The 16,610-nt window shown below is 50.0% G+C and overlaps 2 protein-coding genes across 3 annotated transcripts; one reads left to right on the top strand and one right to left on the bottom strand.

The window, feature by feature from the left end:
- Positions 1–40: 40 nt before the first annotated feature.
- On the top strand, positions 41–7,709 carry ZBTB39 (zinc finger and BTB domain containing 39). The gene is made up of 2 exons (XM_025403656.1): positions 41–153; positions 1,587–7,709. The coding sequence occupies exon 2, from the start codon at positions 1,631–1,633 to the stop codon at positions 3,767–3,769; it is 2,139 nt and encodes a 712-aa protein (XP_025259441.1). The 5' UTR covers positions 41–153; positions 1,587–1,630; the 3' UTR covers positions 3,770–7,709.
- A 389-nt stretch (positions 7,710–8,098) lies between these two features.
- Positions 8,099–12,081, bottom strand: GPR182 (G protein-coupled receptor 182). Of its 2 annotated transcripts, XM_025403658.1 has the most exons (3): positions 11,879–12,081; positions 10,057–11,329; positions 8,099–8,349 (listed from the first exon to the last, which is right to left on the bottom strand). In XM_025403658.1, exon 2 carries the CDS (start codon positions 11,311–11,313, stop codon positions 10,099–10,101), a length of 1,215 nt encoding a protein of 404 aa, XP_025259443.1. In that variant the 5' UTR covers positions 11,314–11,329; positions 11,879–12,081; the 3' UTR covers positions 8,099–8,349; positions 10,057–10,098. The 2 variants fall into 2 exon arrangements, with proteins under 2 accessions (XP_025259443.1, XP_025259442.1); XM_025403657.1 differs by lacking the exon at positions 8,099–8,349 and having other exon boundaries at positions 9,853–11,329.
- Between the last annotated feature and the right edge of the window lie 4,529 nt (positions 12,082–16,610).

The raw sequence follows: 16,610 nt of genomic DNA, 5'->3' as shown, positions 1-16,610 counted from the left end.
GGGGGCGGCCCGGGCCGGCGCGGCGAGCCGCGCGGCGGATGGAGAGTCTGGCCGCGGCCGGCGGCGCCGCCTCCTCGTCGGGCCGGGCGCGGCGGGCCGGGGCCTTTGTGTAAGGCGGCGGCGGCGATGGTGCTCGGGGCCCCGCGGAGCCGGGTAAGCGCGGCCAGGCCGAGGGCTGCCCCTGGTCGAAGCCCGACCCCCGTGCCGGCATTTCTCTCGCTCTTGCTGGGGTTCTCTTGCCCTCTCCCTTCGGCCGGACCCATCTTCCCCGCCCGCGCGCCGACCCCGGCCGGCCCCGCCGCTCCTCCCTTGGCCCCTTATTCAGCCCCGTGCCCCCGCCAGGCTCACCCGGGTGAGCCCTGCGCTGTTTGTGGAGGGACCGAGGCGTGCGGTGCCTCCAGAGGGAGCGCCCCAGCCGATGCAGCGCCCTTCCCTCCCAGATGCGAGTCTCCGGAGGGGAGACCGCGGCGCCCGGAGATTGTTGGGGTGTCCTCGGAAGTTCCCAGCCTCCCCCTCTCGCACCCTCCACTCTGGCTGCCCAGTGCTGCGACCCGCCGATCGTTCAGGGGTGGCCAGCAGGGCCCGGGAGATGCTTGGCCGGTACCCCACAATACTCAGATTCTTCCTGGGCCCCAGAAAAAGTTGGGAGTTGTTGGTAGAATCTGGAGAGATCGAGAAAGGGGCTGCGTTACGCACAGTTGTGAGACTGAACAGGGATTCAAGTAGCTCTTCTTCCTTAGTCGTGCAGGAGTCAGAAAGGGCAGAAAGTGGTAGTGAACAAGCCTCTAGGAGTCTTATCTGTATAATTAGAAGTCTTTCTTGCGGCATCAAGTAAATATATGTTAGTGCAGGGCCAACAAAATATAAACCCCGAAAAGGGTGGCCAAAAAGAATACAACATATTAAAACAATATTAAATACTACCACAGTTGTGTTCTGCTTTGCTTTGCTGTGCATTCTGAGTGTTTTAACTTCACAGAATACAGGGACTGTGATGGCTCTGGGTTATCTAAAGGCCAGAGAGCAGGTATGTAATATAGGCAGAGAGAGATGGGGATTCAAGAACGTGAGATTTATTTAGAGATTGATTGAGAGGTTGAAGACACAGCAATGACAAAGCTAAAAGATGGAACTAACTTACCTGTTCCTCAGTAGCTAGTGGAGCTTTGATAGTTGTGTTCAAGCATGTGCATGGCATTTGGCATCATGAGGGAAAAGAATATATGCTCAATGAAGTAGGAAAGCTTGTATTTGGGAGGAAATTAATAGAGAAATCTGATCCAGTGGCTCTGGTAATGAAGTATAAGATTGTGTCCGAGGGAATGCCTCTAGTTCGTCTCTAGGCACCAGCTTAAGACCAAGCTATCAGATTGTCATCAATCCTTTTGGTTTTTGTCTTAACTCTTTGAGTATATACAGGGGGAGATGTCCTTGTCTTGTCATAATGGAGGAACTCTCCATGCCAGTTTACTCCTGATCCCCACCCGGGGCTTGGAAACATTCAGAGTGGTGGTATTTTCTCCTGCATAGCCTCTCTTTTGCACGGATGTGTTTGGCCATCCATCTTTTTCTCTTGCTGTCCACAGATTAACTGTGCTGATAAGGAGGTAATTTCATAGGAGCTGCTAAGATGGGCATGAGGATCAAACTGCAAAGCACCAACCACCCCAACAACCTGCTGAAGGAACTCAACAAGTGCCGGCTCTCAGAGACCATGTGCGACGTCACCATTGTGGTGGGGAGCCGCTCCTTCCCGGCCCACAAGGCTGTTCTGGCCTGTGCAGCTGGCTACTTCCAGAACCTCTTCCTGAATACTGGGCTTGATGCTGCCAGGACCTATGTGGTGGACTTCATCACCCCTGCCAACTTTGAGAAGGTTCTGAGCTTTGTCTACACATCAGAACTCTTCACAGACCTGATCAATGTTGGAGTCATCTACGAGGTGGCTGAGCGTCTGGGTATGGAGGACCTCCTCCAGGCCTGTCACTCTACCTTTCCTGACCTAGAGAGCACTGCCAGGGCCAAGCCCCTGACCAGCACCAATGAGAGCCACTCTGGTACCCTGAGTTGTCCTTCGGCAGAACCTGCCCATCCCCTTGGAGAACTCCGAGCTGGTGGGGACCACCTTGGTGCTGATAGAAACTATGTGTTGCCCAGTGATGCTGGAGGGAGCTATAAAGAGGAAGAGAGGAATGTTGCCAGTGATGCTAACCATAGCCTGCTTCTGCTGCAACCGCCACCACCACCACCAAAGACAGAAGACCATGACACCCCTGCTCCCTTCACGTCCGTTCCTAGCATGATGACCCAGCCAGTCCTAGGCACTGTCAGCACGGGCATCCAGACCAGCACCAGCTCCTGCCAGCCATACAAAGTTCAAAGCAATGGAGACTTCAGTAAAAACAGCTTCCTCACCCCTGACAATGCAGTAGACATTACCACTGAGACCAACTCCTGTCTGAGCAATAGTGAGCACTCCAAAGATCCAGGCTTTGGGCAGATGGATGAGCTCCAGCTCGAGGACCTGGGGGATGATGACTTGCAGTTTGAAGACCCTGCTGAGGATATAGGCACAGCTGAGGAGGTGATTGAGCTGAGTGATGACAGTGAGGATGAGCTGACTTTTGGAGAGAATGACAATCGGGAGAATAAGGCCATGCCCTGCCAGGTGTGCAAGAAAGTTCTAGAGCCCAACATTCAACTGATCCGGCAGCATGCTCGGGACCACGTGGACCTGCTGACGGGCAACTGCAAGGTCTGTGAGACCCACTTCCAGGACCGAAACTCCCGGGTAACCCATGTCCTGTCCCACATTGGTATTTTCCTTTTCTCCTGCGACATGTGTGAAACTAAGTTCTTTACCCAGTGGCAGCTGACCCTTCACCGACGGGATGGAATATTTGAGAACAACATCATTGTCCACCCCAATGATCCCCTGCCAGGGAAGCTGGGTGTCTTTTCAGGAGCAGCCTCCCCAGAGCTGAAATGTGCTGCCTGCGGGAAAGTATTGGCCAAAGATTTCCATGTGGTCCGGGGCCACATCCTTGACCACCTAAACTTGAAGGGCCAGGCCTGCAGTGTCTGCGACCAGCGTCACCTTAACCTCTGCAGCCTCATGTGGCACACGCTGTCCCATCTCGGCATTTCAGTCTTCTCCTGTTCTGTCTGTGCCAACAGCTTTGTGGACTGGCATCTTCTAGAGAAGCACATGGCTGTGCACCAAAGCCTGGAAGATGCCCTCTTCCACTGCCACTTGTGCAGCCAGAGCTTCAAGTCAGAGGCTGCCTATCGCTACCACGTCAGCCAGCACAAATGCACCAGTGGCCTTGATGCACGGCCTGGTTTTGGGCTACAGCACCCGGCTCTCCAGAAGCGGAAGCTGCCAGCAGAGGAGTTTCTGAGTGAAGAGCTGGCGCTGCAGGGCCAACCTGGGAACAGCAAGTATAGCTGCAAGGTCTGTGGCAAAAGATTTGCCCACACAAGCGAATTCAACTACCACCGGCGGATCCACACGGGCGAGAAGCCATACCAATGTAAGGTGTGCCACAAGTTCTTCCGAGGCCGCTCAACCATCAAGTGCCACCTAAAGACACACTCGGGGGCCCTCATGTACCGCTGCACAGTCTGTGGGCACTACAGTTCCACCCTTAACCTCATGAGCAAGCATGTTGGTGTGCACAAAGGCAGCCTCCCCCCTGACTTCACCATCGAGCAGACCTTCATGTACATCATCCATTCCAAAGAGGCGGAAAAGAACCCGGACAGTTGACTGGGTCCCGGCAGAGCCACGGGGAGCTCCCACGTGGCAGCTGGAACGCTGATATCTAAGAGCTGTTGGTCCCTCCCCAGCTGAAGTTATAATTTTGCCTTGGTAGGAATTCTGTTCTGTGTTGTGTTTAAAGAAGGAAAGAAGAAGAAATAGCACATAAGCTGTTACTGTTTTTGAGAAGCAACAGCCCTATCACATTTACCTCCATACCTGTTCTTGCCCATGAAGGGCTGTGTTTTTTATTCTTTTGAGGCTGGTTTTGGGATCTAGTCAAGCAGTTGGTGTCCACTAGACCCCCTTCCCCAGCCTCTCTAGTTTTAGTTTACTGATAGGTTTTATGCTGCTAAGAATCCAACCAACAGCCTCACTGAACAGAGGGAGTAAAGGGAGGTTTTCACTGTGGGTGTTACCGCCAGGCCTCCAGCTGGGATGACCAGCTATGAGAAAGATTTTGGGAATGTGGTCATTCAGAAAAGACAGGTCAGCAGGGCAGTCCCCTCAGGTTCTAGCCCTCAGCAGGGACAAGGTATCAGGGATGTAGGTGTCTGCTTATCTACGACCCTAATCTGCTGATTGGACAGTGAAAATCTTTTGGCAGCTAGATCCATACTAGGGACAGAGCTTTCTATTTAGGTCAGAAAGCTTTGGGATGAATCCCTGCCAGCCAGAAGAGGTGTCCTGCGGTGCCGCCAGAAGTGGCAGCCTGGATGGACAGGAGAGGTTTCTCTTTTCTCCTAATTTCCAAAGAAACAGGATTTTATGGAGTGCTGGCCCGGGACGTCTGACCTTCTGTGGGGCAGAGAGGATAGGGAACCACTTGATATAGTCATCTGTTTTGGCCACTTCTGTTGGCTGTGAATGAGTGTCCTGGTGGAGAGGTGGGGATGTCTCTGACAGCAGCAGCCTTGCCTTAATTTATATCTGGTCTCCTGCCCAGAAGTGTTTGGCCCGTGGTTTAGATGAGCTGACTCCATGAAGTGGTGGAGTCACAGACCGCGAGCCCTTCAGAATTAAAGGGACCTGAGTAACTGGTGGTGTGTAGCAGGGTGTGCGTTCTGACTGTCTGTCCTAGTCGGGTAACCTGTTGTTTACTTTGTGCTAACAGTGCCGGAGCTTTGGCAGCTCACCTTTGACCTGCTGGAATTTATCCTGATCTGTCGTTGCCATTACCTCCAGGGGTCGCTGTTGGATGGCAGCTGGTTCAGGTCCTCCGTGGGTGGCTGCAGAGTGTGCCGGCCCAGCCCACGCAGCTGGTTAGCTCCACTCTTACTTGGTTTTCTAAGGGGCTTTGCCCAAAGAAGGCTTGAGGGATAGGGCCCTCGATCTTGCATACTTGTGAGGTGCCACCTCAGTAGCTCATACTACCTCACCCTGCTCAGGTGAGCTCTGGGAGTCCCTGGCTTCAGTCCTGACACTGCCCCTGGTGGGATTCAGCAGCACCCCGGGCTGTTTCACAAGCAATTAGTTTTCATTAACTCACAAAGCCTTTTTGGACATTAATATTTATTTATTTTTGTTTTTGTATACACATTACCCAGCATGTCTTTTGTATAAGAGACTTTAGGAAAATGAGTTTTTCCCCAGCAAGTAGCCATATTCTAGAAAACAGCCTTGACCAGAGATTTGGAGAACCAGGGGTATAACTAAGGGAGGACGTGTCAAGCCCTTAAGCAAATTCTTTTCTTCTCCAGATTATCTCTAGCATAATAAACCCAGGGAACACTTTAGGCCATGGGTGTATGTTCTAGAAAGTTCAGGCCAGTTAAATTCCAGGCCTTTCAACCCCTTTCCATCCTGTGATGGAGTAGATTGGGGACAGGGTTGAGGGGAGCAAGTGACATGAGGGACCTATTTGCACAGTTTGGAAGCCTCCTGTCCTTATTTATATTGAGATGTCAGACAAACCAAAGCTCCATCCCTGTTGGACCTGCTGCTTCTCCCCAGCCCTGAACTGATAAAGCCTCAGAGTCGGAGTGCATGGCTGTCTGGTGTGGTGACCATTAGATGAAGGGACTTGTACAGTGGCCAGTTTAAAGGTCCACCTTAGACCATCTAAACCCACCTTGTTCAGTGTCCCCTCAGGACATCCTCATCAGGAAAGCAGTGTTGAGACTCTTCATTGCTGACTGGCTTCTCCCTTTCTTACTCACACTGACCATTAGAATTAAGAAGGAGATGTGTAACAGACTACAATCAAGTGTCTGCTACATTTTCAAGCATGAGCAGTCCCTCCCAGACTGTTGGTGAGGACTGATTTTTGAAATGCTGGCGTGAGAGAGGTGGTAATTACTAGAACCAGCCAAGTGGCTGAGAGCAGATACATGTGCTGGAGAAACCTTTTTCCTTAACAGAGGGCATCATGGGTGCTGGGTGGTCTGTGTACTTAACCTGAAACTGTGAAGTTTTCCTTTTTTGCCAGTAAACCAAAAAGCAGATCCTTGAAACTGTGCCCTTGAAACACGAGACAGAAAACTGCATCCCCTGATCCCCCTGGGGCTGATCAGATTGATCAGGGTGGCCCAGTTGGTCCCAGTCAGATATGTCATAGGATCAGTAGCTTATGAGATTTGTTGACCAAACCCTCTCCCTGTTGGGGACCCTTATATTCACACCTGAACTTCCCCATTTCCCTCCACCCCGCCAAAGTCATGTCTGCTTCCTCTGCCTCTAGCTCACCCTCTTCTGAATGGTTTTACTTGAAACACTATATTGTGGCATAGGGCACCCTGGGATACCTGGTAGAAGGTATTCATTTTATTTTGCATTTTTAATTGTTTTGACTTTCCGTTCATTTGATTTTGTTGCTCCCTCTCTCCTGGAGCCTAGTTTAGTACTGTCTTCTGTGTTACTCTGAAGTTCTGTTTAAGCCTTGAACATCCTCTTCTCCTGTTTTCTTGGTATGTACTCAGGACCAGCTACATCATTTGTGGAGCTCTCTTATTCACAAATTATTAAGAATGATCATAGAGCATTAAACCAAATATGAGGCCATTCCCAACTTGTTTTCTGAGGGGAAAATGGTAATACTTGTGTGGTACCTGGGGTTAAACAGCAGAGGCTCCATGTGGCCAGAGGCAGAGATTAGTATCCTGGCACTCCAGTGACCCACTGGTGACTTACTGATGCCATAGCACCTGCTGGGAAGCTCTGCTAAACCTTAGTATTTGGTCCTAAATTTTATGACTCCATGGAGTTCCCATCGTCCATGGCTAGTTAGGAAGAAAGGAGGTGGGATAGGGGTCAGGCCCAGGTGACCTTTAAGAACCAGGAGATGGGTAAAAGTTTTTTTTTTTAACATCCTTCTTTTCTGATCTATGAGTACCTGTTTGTCTCCAGGCGAAACCTTTGGGCTTAAATATCTTTTTCCTAGACATGTTTTTGCTAGTGTTGAATTTTCTTCCTCCTCTGGCCTCCTGTGGCCCTTTCCCCAAGCCCCAGACTACTTCCAAAGCAAATTCTAGATGGACACTGTATTTGTTGGTATGGGAGTGGGCTCTATGGAGTGGTCTGCACCCATCTGGGACTCTTTTCCCTAAATCCTGTACCAAATGAGTCAGGAGGCAGGGTGCACAGCATTAGTTTCAGTGTGGTTATGCATCATAAGCTTAACATCAGAATGAAAATGAAACTCGATTTTGATGTTTCTTTAAAATCCTTCCCCTGTTCAATCCACTCGCCGCCCCCACCTTGAATAGCTAAAGTCTCTTACGAAACAGAGAAGAGTTGTTGACGTCTAACTCCTTCCATTAAATTAATAAGTACTGACCTCCTAATATTTAAGTGTTTACTATCTATTGCTGTAAAGTTTTGTATATTTTGTAAACTTTTTTCCCCAAATAGTAGATGTCTAAAATCATTGTACATCTGATTCTTTTATATTCCATTGTTCAGCACAAAGTGTGGTTTTTATTTAGAATAAAAAAAGAAATTTGAAATGAGAGTTCTCTTCCTACCTACTATGAATATGCTCATACCTGGAGTTCAGAATATCTGGGCTCATCACCCTTTCAGTAGCACATTTCTGCCCAGCAGATGCCAGAATTCTTTCAGGTAGCACATTTTCCTTTTCTGTAGCTGGAATTCCCCAGGATTAACTTGTTGACCTGTTTTTAGTGGGAAATTAAGTCAAGGACTCAACCTTTTCAGGGGGTATTCCTGAGAGGATCCTCCGTCAGCCCAGAGAGAGTGGTGGGTCCCTGCCCGTGTCTACTTGGACTAATGTTACTAAGTGAGAGATTTGGCTACAATTTGTTTTGCCAATGCCATTTGATTTGCTGGGACATGGTGTGTCTTTGAGTGGAGCGAGACAGATTGAAAGAGGGAGGAGGCAAAAGTTTGGCATAGTTTAATGAGGTTGATATACGGGTGTTTCCACAGAGGAGACAGACCTCAAGAAGTTAGGGAGTGATGTCCATTTGGCCCCAGAGCACATGGCCCAGGCGGGGCTCCCATCAGTGCTCAGTAGATGCTGAGTGTAACAGCTGGTTACCACTCTTCCCCTCCATGGATGGGAGGCCTTAGGGAAGTATTCATACTGCCAGGGTGATAACTAATCTTGGGAGAGTGGCCTCTGAGGTGACCTGCAATATGACAGAGATGTAAAATTAGGTTTCCTTTGGGAAACAACTGTAGCCCACGTCAGAGGAGGCAGTGATAGGGGCATCACATCTTGGCTTACTTCTTTATTTTGGGACAAGAGAGGAAAGTCTTTTTCAGTGTGAATTCTGCATTGGTAGGCTAAGCCCTTACTGCGACCCAAGCCGCAACCCAGACTCCTGATTCAAAAAGCCTTCAGCTCTGTGCTACTGAGCAGCTGTCTGCAGCATAAGACCCTTTCAGGTTTGGGCCCAGTGAGCAGGGAGATGCAGGTTTCCTTCCATGCTCCTGACAAACCTGGGTGCGTATGCAATTGGAGCACGTGGTCAGTGCATCCACAGAACAGGTCTGATTTCTCAAAGCAGAACAGGTGGTCTCCAGGTCAGTGAGTAGTTGCTCCAAGTTAAACATTCCAGATACGTCAAGCACTTGAGCAGGACAGAGGAGATGGCGAAGAGGCTATCAGTGATTCTAGTCCCCTCACCATGGGCAGGATTAAGAGGCAAAGGACGTGGAATTGGAAGGCGGAAACTAGATCCTGTTCTTAGGCCTTTACTTCAGAGTTCTTCATGGACAGGGTCCTAGTCTCCCAAACGTAAGTGATCCTTTTCCAGAAGATCTACTTGTTAACAGAGGACTTCTTTGCTTCATCTGTAGAAGAAGTGTTAAGGAACCTAAGTTGTGGGACAGGAAAATTATGAAAAGACATGGCCAGGGAGAACTGACTTATAACAGTGTCAGAGCTCTGCCCTGTGACGGAATTGAGAAGTTTCCACTGTGGCCTTCCCCATCTGGTGCTGGGGACAGAGGGTGAAGGACAGAGCATCTGTCAGCACCTGCTGCTGGCTGTCCCAAGGGCTGCTCCCAGAATGACATCCCTTGATACTTTCCTATGATCTGGAGAGAAAGAGATGGGGGTGGGTTGGGCTTTCTGGTAGCTCTGTGTCTCCCTAGAAGACGTCTGGAAGTTTCCTAGATCCGAAGCTGGGAGGAGGTCAGCTATGAGGAGCTGACTCTGGGACAGCTCCTCTGCTTGTGGGGAGGGAGCAGGATGGACAACGGGGAGGGGAGGGTGTCAACAAGGAAATGGAGCTGTGTTTCCTGGATGGCCGAGGGTGGAGATACCCTGCAGCTGACCCAGCTGCAGGGTGCAGGTCTCAGACCTTGGCTTTGCCCCCACCCCTGACATCCCCATCCCCCTTCACTTATCATAGCTGTGCATAGGATGCACAGCTGGAGAACGTCCTGCTGGGGTCGCCTGGTTCCTTGGCCTCTGGCCTCTTGTCCCCATAACCTGCATAGTGAGCTGGAAGATCAACAAGCTCACAAACACAAAAGGAGTTTTGTGACGTTCTTGCAGAGCTCACTCTTTCCGGCCAGAGTGATTTATGAAATGAATGTGTCTAGTTTCCTCTGCCGAGCACCTCTTTAGCCTCAGCTCCCTTCCCAATCCCAGCTGGAAGTGCAGATTTTTAAAAGATCCAGAGTCCATGACTATCTCTCCCATTTATTTCACCTTTTTTTCTGCATGGCTCCTTAGACACAAGGACCAAGACAAATAGTACAACACTGAGGGCCTGCTCTCTATCCCTCCCGACCCTGTCTCCCTCTCCATACCTCTGTGTTTTAAGATAGACACAAATTTGACCCTCCCCTCTACATCCCCCCAAATCTCCCACCTATACTCTCACCTGTGTCTTTTCCTTCACTGTGGGAGGAGCCTGGCCTCTACCTCAGCTGGATGTAAGAGGCTGAGAGGGAGAGAAGGGGGAAGTATTTGGAAGCAAAGGGGATGCCTGAAAGCTCAGGCTTGGCTCAGGGTGGGGGGTTGCTGCAGCAGGCTGGCTGTCCCCCTTGGTGATGATGATGGAATGCTGGGTGGAACAGGAGGAAGAGGAGGAGTGTGCGCCTGCCCTGGTCTGGTCCTTAGGAAGGTAATGGACTACAGCGTTCAGGAGCCGGCCCCGGAAGTGTGGGCTGAGAAAGTTGTAAAGGATGGGGTTGATGACACAGTGCAGCATGGAGAAGCAGTCGATGACATCATAGAAGAAGTAGAGCAGGTGGACCAGGTGGCAGTGGAGGGAAATGTGGGTCCCATGCAGTGTGAGCAGCAGCAGGGTCACATGATAGGGCAGCCAGCAAATGACAAAGACGGCCACGTAGGCACACATCAGCAGGCAGTGGCGCCGGCTCTTGGGTTGTTCTGGCTGCCGCAGCCGGCAGGCCGTCAGCACGTTGAAGACTGCGATAAGAGGGAAGGGCAGCAGGAAGCCCAGGATGGTGGTGGACAGGGTCACCGCCAGGGCCCAGGTACTGTACGTTTCAAAAGGTGCCATGAAGAGGCACATGGGCTCAGGGCCCTCCACCAGCTGGATGTGGACCACCTCAGGTAGCGGGATGATGGCCGAGAGGACCCAGATGCCCGCACACATGGCCCGCCGCACTCGGTGCTGGTAATGCTGCCAGGAGGGGGAGGCACTGGTGAGGGTGACATAGCGGTCGACGCTGAGGCACACCAGGAAGAAGATGCTGCTGTACATGTTGACAAAGTAGAAGTAGTGAGTGAAGCGGCAGGAGAAGCTGCCCCAGAGCCAGGTGTAGTCCAGCGTGACCTCCAGCATCCACACGGGCAGAGACAGGACAATGCCCAGGTCCGCGATGGCCATGTTGAGGATGTAGAGGTTCAGCAGCCCCGCCCGGCCTGAGCCGCGCCAGTTGACGCATATCACCAGGAGGTTCTCCACCAGCCCAACCACAAACATGGCCAGGTAGAGGGCAAAGAGGACCACGCGCTTGGTGCTCTCGCTGAGCTCCACATGGCACTCAGACAAAGTGTGGTTGAAGAGGTCAAGCAGCTCGGTCCAGTTGTGGATATCTCCAAGGTCACTGGCAGGCACTGCGGTGACCCCCTCCGAGGGGCCGGGCCCCCAGCTGGGTTTCACTGACATTGGGACCAGCACACACCTATTGGGATGAAAGGAGGGTTGGAAGGGAAAGCAGACCTTGAGAGCCTTGTGTCCTCAAGGTAGAGGCCAGAGGGAGTCGGGGGCTTTGGGGAAAGATTCTGGGGCTGATGAGGCAAGAAAGGGAAGTTTAGCTTTCAAACTGTGAATAAATAATACACAACTTACTTGCTAGCTCTGACCCCAGAGCAGAGATACTTTCTTAAGGGGTTTCAGGTGGAAGAGGCCAGGGCTGTTGGTGTCCACCAACATTTCTTCCCACCCCCAGACAGTTCTCCCTCAACAACCCCCTCAATGCCCCCACACCTGCCATTCCTAGGTGGTCTCCAACCTCCACCTCTCTCCTGGCACTTCATTCCTCAGCCCTTTTGCACAGATCTTCATTGCTCTTTTTCTGTCTCGTTATTTGGACCATGAGTGTGGAACACACACACACACACGCACACCACACACATCTGATTCACCCCTAGGAAAACCTGTGGATCACACGGGAAAGCCAGTTGTCTCCAAGCCCTGATTCCCATCTTCCCTGGGAGAGGGCGACACTCACCTGAATTTCCCTTGGGAGCCCCTCCGTCCTGGAGGGAGGGCCGGCAGGTCCAGGCTGTGGGGAGCTGTGAGGAGGCTGGAGGGCCCTTGACTGTGGGGCTGGCTTCCGTGCAGGCTTCACGGCCGCCCTTCCCATCCGGGAAGTAGCTGTCACTGCTGAGGCTCTGTGGAGAAGGCGGGGGTTTTTCCTGCATTCCCCCAATCCGGTTACAGGGGACGTCCCAGCAAAAGACCTGGTGTGCCAGTGGCAGGGAGGTCATACTGCCAGCATTAAAATCCCAACTCCTCCCTCACTCGCTGAATGAATTTACCTCTTTCCTTAGCCTCAGTGCTCTCCTCTGCAAAGTGGGGTCAACAATATTATCTACTAAAAGGGATGCTGTGAGAATTAAAGGAGCTGTTGAGGGAAGGAAAGTGCTTAGCTCAGGCCGGGCCTGTGGCAAATGCTTCACATATATATGTATTTTCCTCTCCCTAAGTCAACTTGGAATCCCTCTCTCCACTGTCTTTTTTTTTTTTTTTTTTTTTTTTGAGACGGAGTCTGGCTGTGTCGCCCAGGCTGGAGTGCAGTGGTGCTATCTCGGCTCACTGCAAGCTCTGCCTCCCGGGTTCACGCCATTCTCCTGCCTCAGCCTCCCGAGTTGCTGGGACTAGAGGCGCCCGCCACTGCGCCCGGCTACTTTTTTTTGTATTTTTAGTAGAGACGGATTTTCACCGTGTTAGCCAGGATGGTCTCGATCTCCTGACCTTGTGATCCGCCCGTCTCGGCCTCCCAAAGTGCTGGGATTACAGGCTTGAGCCACCGCGCCCAGCCTCCCCTGTCTTAATTCCTACTAGAGTGAAATTGGATGTGGAGGTGTAGGGGAGGGTTAAAATAAATCTGAAAATCAGTTGGGCTTTTAATGACTCTGGCCCAACCCTGCCATTCTCCCCAGCCCCTCACAGGGCTGTGAGCTCCCTGCCTTCATCTTGTGACTGGAGGTGAGAATCTGGGGAGAAAGATAAGATTAAATGGCTGGGCATGGTGGCTCACACCTGCAATTCCAGCACTTTGGGAGGCTGAGGCAGGAGAATCGCTTGAGCCAGGAGGCAGAGGTTTCAGTGAGCTGAGATCAGGCCACTGCAGTCCAGCCTGGGTGACAGAGTTAAAAAAAAAAAAAATTGAATGTGGGGTGTCAAGGGGGCTTTGTCAAAGCTTCAGGGAGATTCCTAAATGGGGAGGGAGAGAGAGAATGGCGCCCTCCCCCTGTGGCTCTATACTTCTCTGCGTGAAGGGTGTGGTGGGTGGCTGGCAGGGAATGAGCAGGGGATGGGGTGTGGGGGAGGGAGAGCAGAGTTGTCTCTCCCTCCAAACTAGCGGGTAAGGGATTCTGAGCTGCATGTTATGGGTGAACATTGTGTGTCAGCAGAGCTTCCTGCCTCTCAGAGGGCTTTCACCTCACTTCATACCGTTTGATTCTGGAGATATCCCTCTGGGGAGGATGGATTTCTTCACCCTCTTTGAGGCCCAGAGAGGTTGTGTGTTATACAAGCCACACTTGGCAGATGGCAGAGCTGCCTAGGCCTGAGCCAAAGGTGTGTCGCCTGGAGGGGATTGAGTATATATTAAGTCGAGGTGAAATTCCCATAGCATAAAATTAACCATTTTAAAATGTGTGATTTAATGGCATTTAGACATGCACATTGTGCAACCAGCACCTCTGTCTAAGTGCTAAACATCTTCATTACCCCCAAAGAAAACCCTGTAACCATTAAGCAATCAATCCTATTCCCCCGCCCCCAACCTTCTGCTACCTGTCCCTATGGATTTACCTTTTCTGGATACTTAATAGAAAGGGAACCATATCATATGTGACCTTCTGTGTCTGTTTTTTTTTTTCACTTAGCATGTTTTCAAGGTTCATTCACATTGGAACATGCATCCGTACTTCATTTCCTTTCATGGCTGAGTAATATTCCCTTATGTATGTGTGTATATATATACACACACACACCACATTTTATGCACTCAAAGAGAATATTTTTTAAAAGTTTGCTAATTGATTCTTTTATTATGGTAAAATATACATAAGATTTACCATGTTAACCATTTTTAGGTGTACAGTTCAGTGGCACTAAGTGCATTTACACTGCTGTGCAACCATCAGTGCCATTTATCTCCATTAAAGGGGATATTTTTAATTTTGCAGTTTTCTTAAACCTTCCACTTACATATCAGATCGCTCTGAGATCACAAAATCTATCATGGCCGGTGCAGTGGCTCACACCAGTAATCCCAGCATTTTGGGAGGCCGAGATGGGAAGACTGCTTGAGCCCAGGAGTTTGAGACCAGCCTGGGCAACAAGACGAGACCCCCATCTCTACAAAAAAATAAAATAATTAGCCAGTTATGGTGATGCAGTCTGTACTTGGGAGGCTGAGGTGGGAGGATCACTTGAGACTAGGAATTCAAGGCTGCAGTGAGCCATAATCACACCGCTGCACTGAAGCCTGGGCAAGAGAGCTAGATCCCATCTCTTAAAAAAAACAAAACAAACAACAACAACAACAAAAAATCATGGGCTAGGCTAGGTGGCTCATGCTTGTAATCCTAGCACTTTGGGAGGCTGAAGTGGGCGGATCACCTGAGGTCAGGAATTCGAGACCAACCTGGCCAACATAGTGAAACTTTGTCTCTACTAAAAATGCAAAAATTAGCCAGGCTTGGTGGTGCATGCCTGTAATCCTAGCTACAGAGTAGGCTGAGATGGGAGAATCTCTTGAACCCAGGAGGCAGAGGTTGCAGTGAGCTGAGATCACGCCACTGCACTCCATCCTGGGCCATGGAGTGAGACTCTGTCTCAATAAAACAAAACAAAACAAAAACAAACCATCATGATGAACCACGACAGTGTAAAATGTTGTTTACTTCAATTTTTCAGTTAGTTTTGCTCTCATTTTCTCTCTAGGATCTTAGTTTCTATCCCATTGATATTTTTCTTCAGTAAGGAGCCTTCTGAGAACTTCCCCTTCCCACTACATGCTTTTGACCCATGCAAATGAAGCCTATCCTAGACCAAGCACCCTCCAAGGAAGACCCTGGTCTGGACTTGGTCCTCTCCAGATGGCCACATCTGTGACCATTTATGTTCCTCACAAGACTGCCCTTTAATGGCTCCTATCTCCTGGGTCTCTGAATTGTCCTTCCCACATGGAGACATCCCCCGTGCAGCCTCACCTCTACCTGCTCCCTGCTCCCACCTACTCCTGTCGCCCAATGTGTATTTGTAGAAAGAGGAAGTGATGGTGGTTCCTTCTGGCAGAAGGGAAAGCTCCTCCCTCAGGAATAAATAAGTGATAGCTCTGCAGTTTTCATGTGGGGCTTTTTTAGGGGGTGGGGGTGCAGCTGGAAAGAGAGAGACTAAGAGGAAGAGAAAGAGGGAGGAGCAGGAGGCCAGGCTCCTCGCCAACCTGGGCAAAAGGAGCCGGCCAGCAGCTTTGCCCTATGCAGCAGGAACAGCAGCAGTGAAACAATTCCTGGAAATTTACTCTTTCTCCTCCCCGCCCCACTTTTTTTCCCCAAAAAAGTGTAGACAAGACTTTGTGATCAACAATCAGAAAGGAAGGAAGGTACCAGGGAGGAGGTATTGAGAGGCAGAGATAAAGACAGACGACTTCCCAGAGTCGGGTCGGGAAAAGGGCTGTGCCTGGACCCTGGCAGAAGGGATGAGGCAGGCTGTTCCAGGGATCAACCCACGTGTCTGACTTACCGGTGGAGGCAGGTGCCTTGTGGACAGGTTAAGGCTGAGGCATTTGGCAGTGATTGCACTCGTGTCCACAGTGTGAACTTCCAGAAGGCTACTGAGTCAGGAAGCCAAGTCTAGTCGTGGAGGTTGCTCTGCCCTCCTGCCACAGCTTCCCCAAGCTAGAGAGGCATCTGGTTTGCCCAGCAGTACCAGATTGATTAGGAGCTTTCTAGTCTCCTCAAAGCCTGTGCCCCACTCCCCTGTCCTTGGCTCTCTCTGCTCAGTTTTTCCCTGTTCACCGGGTCTTTACAAGACACTGTGGAGATAACACCAGTTTTTGAATCAGACCTGTTTTTGACACTTTTTTCCACCACTTGGTAGCTGTGTGATCTTGGGCAGGTCACTTAACCTTTCCGAATCTCAGTTTATTTTCTTTTGTTTTTGTTTTTGTTTTTTTTAAAATATTTATTTGTACAGATTGATGTGGTGCATGTGCAGTTTTGTTACATGTATGGGTTATCCATCACAAGAATAACATGCATGGTACCCATCGACTAGTTTCTCATCATCCACCCACCTCCTATTCCCTCTTCCTTCCAAGTTTCCACTGTTTACCATTTCACTCTCCACATCCATGTGTACACATCTTTTAGCACTCACATATAAGTGAGAACATGCAATATTTGATTTTCTATGCCTCGTTTGTTTTACTTAAAATAATGATCTCCAGTTCTATCCACATTGCTGCAAAAGACACAATTTCATTCTTTTTAATGGCCAAATAGTATTCCATTGTGTATATATACCACATTTTCTTTATCCTTTTATTCATTGATGGACGCTTAGGTTGATTCCATGTCTTTGCTATTGTGAATAGTGCTGTGATAAACATACTAGTGCAGGTGTCTTTTTAATATACTGATTTCTTTCCCTTTGAGTAAATACCCAGTAGTGGGATTGCTGGGTTGAATGGCAGTTCTACTTTTAGTTTTTTGAAAAATCTGCAT

Source organism: Theropithecus gelada, chromosome 11 (assembly GCF_003255815.1).
Source record: "Theropithecus gelada isolate Dixy chromosome 11, Tgel_1.0, whole genome shotgun sequence".
NCBI classification, from domain to species: Eukaryota; Metazoa; Chordata; class Mammalia; order Primates; family Cercopithecidae; genus Theropithecus; species Theropithecus gelada.
This window is presented reverse-complemented; position numbering and strand designations above follow the sequence as displayed.

What these genes read in the sequence shown, in the direction of transcription:
- ZBTB39 (XM_025403656.1), top strand. Translation starts at nt 1,631, where the DNA reads ATGGGCATGAGGATCAAACTGCAAAGCACCAACCACCCCAACAACCTG.
- GPR182 (XM_025403658.1), bottom strand. Translation starts at nt 11,313, where the DNA reads ATGTCAGTGAAACCCAGCTGGGGGCCCGGCCCCTCGGAGGGGGTCACC.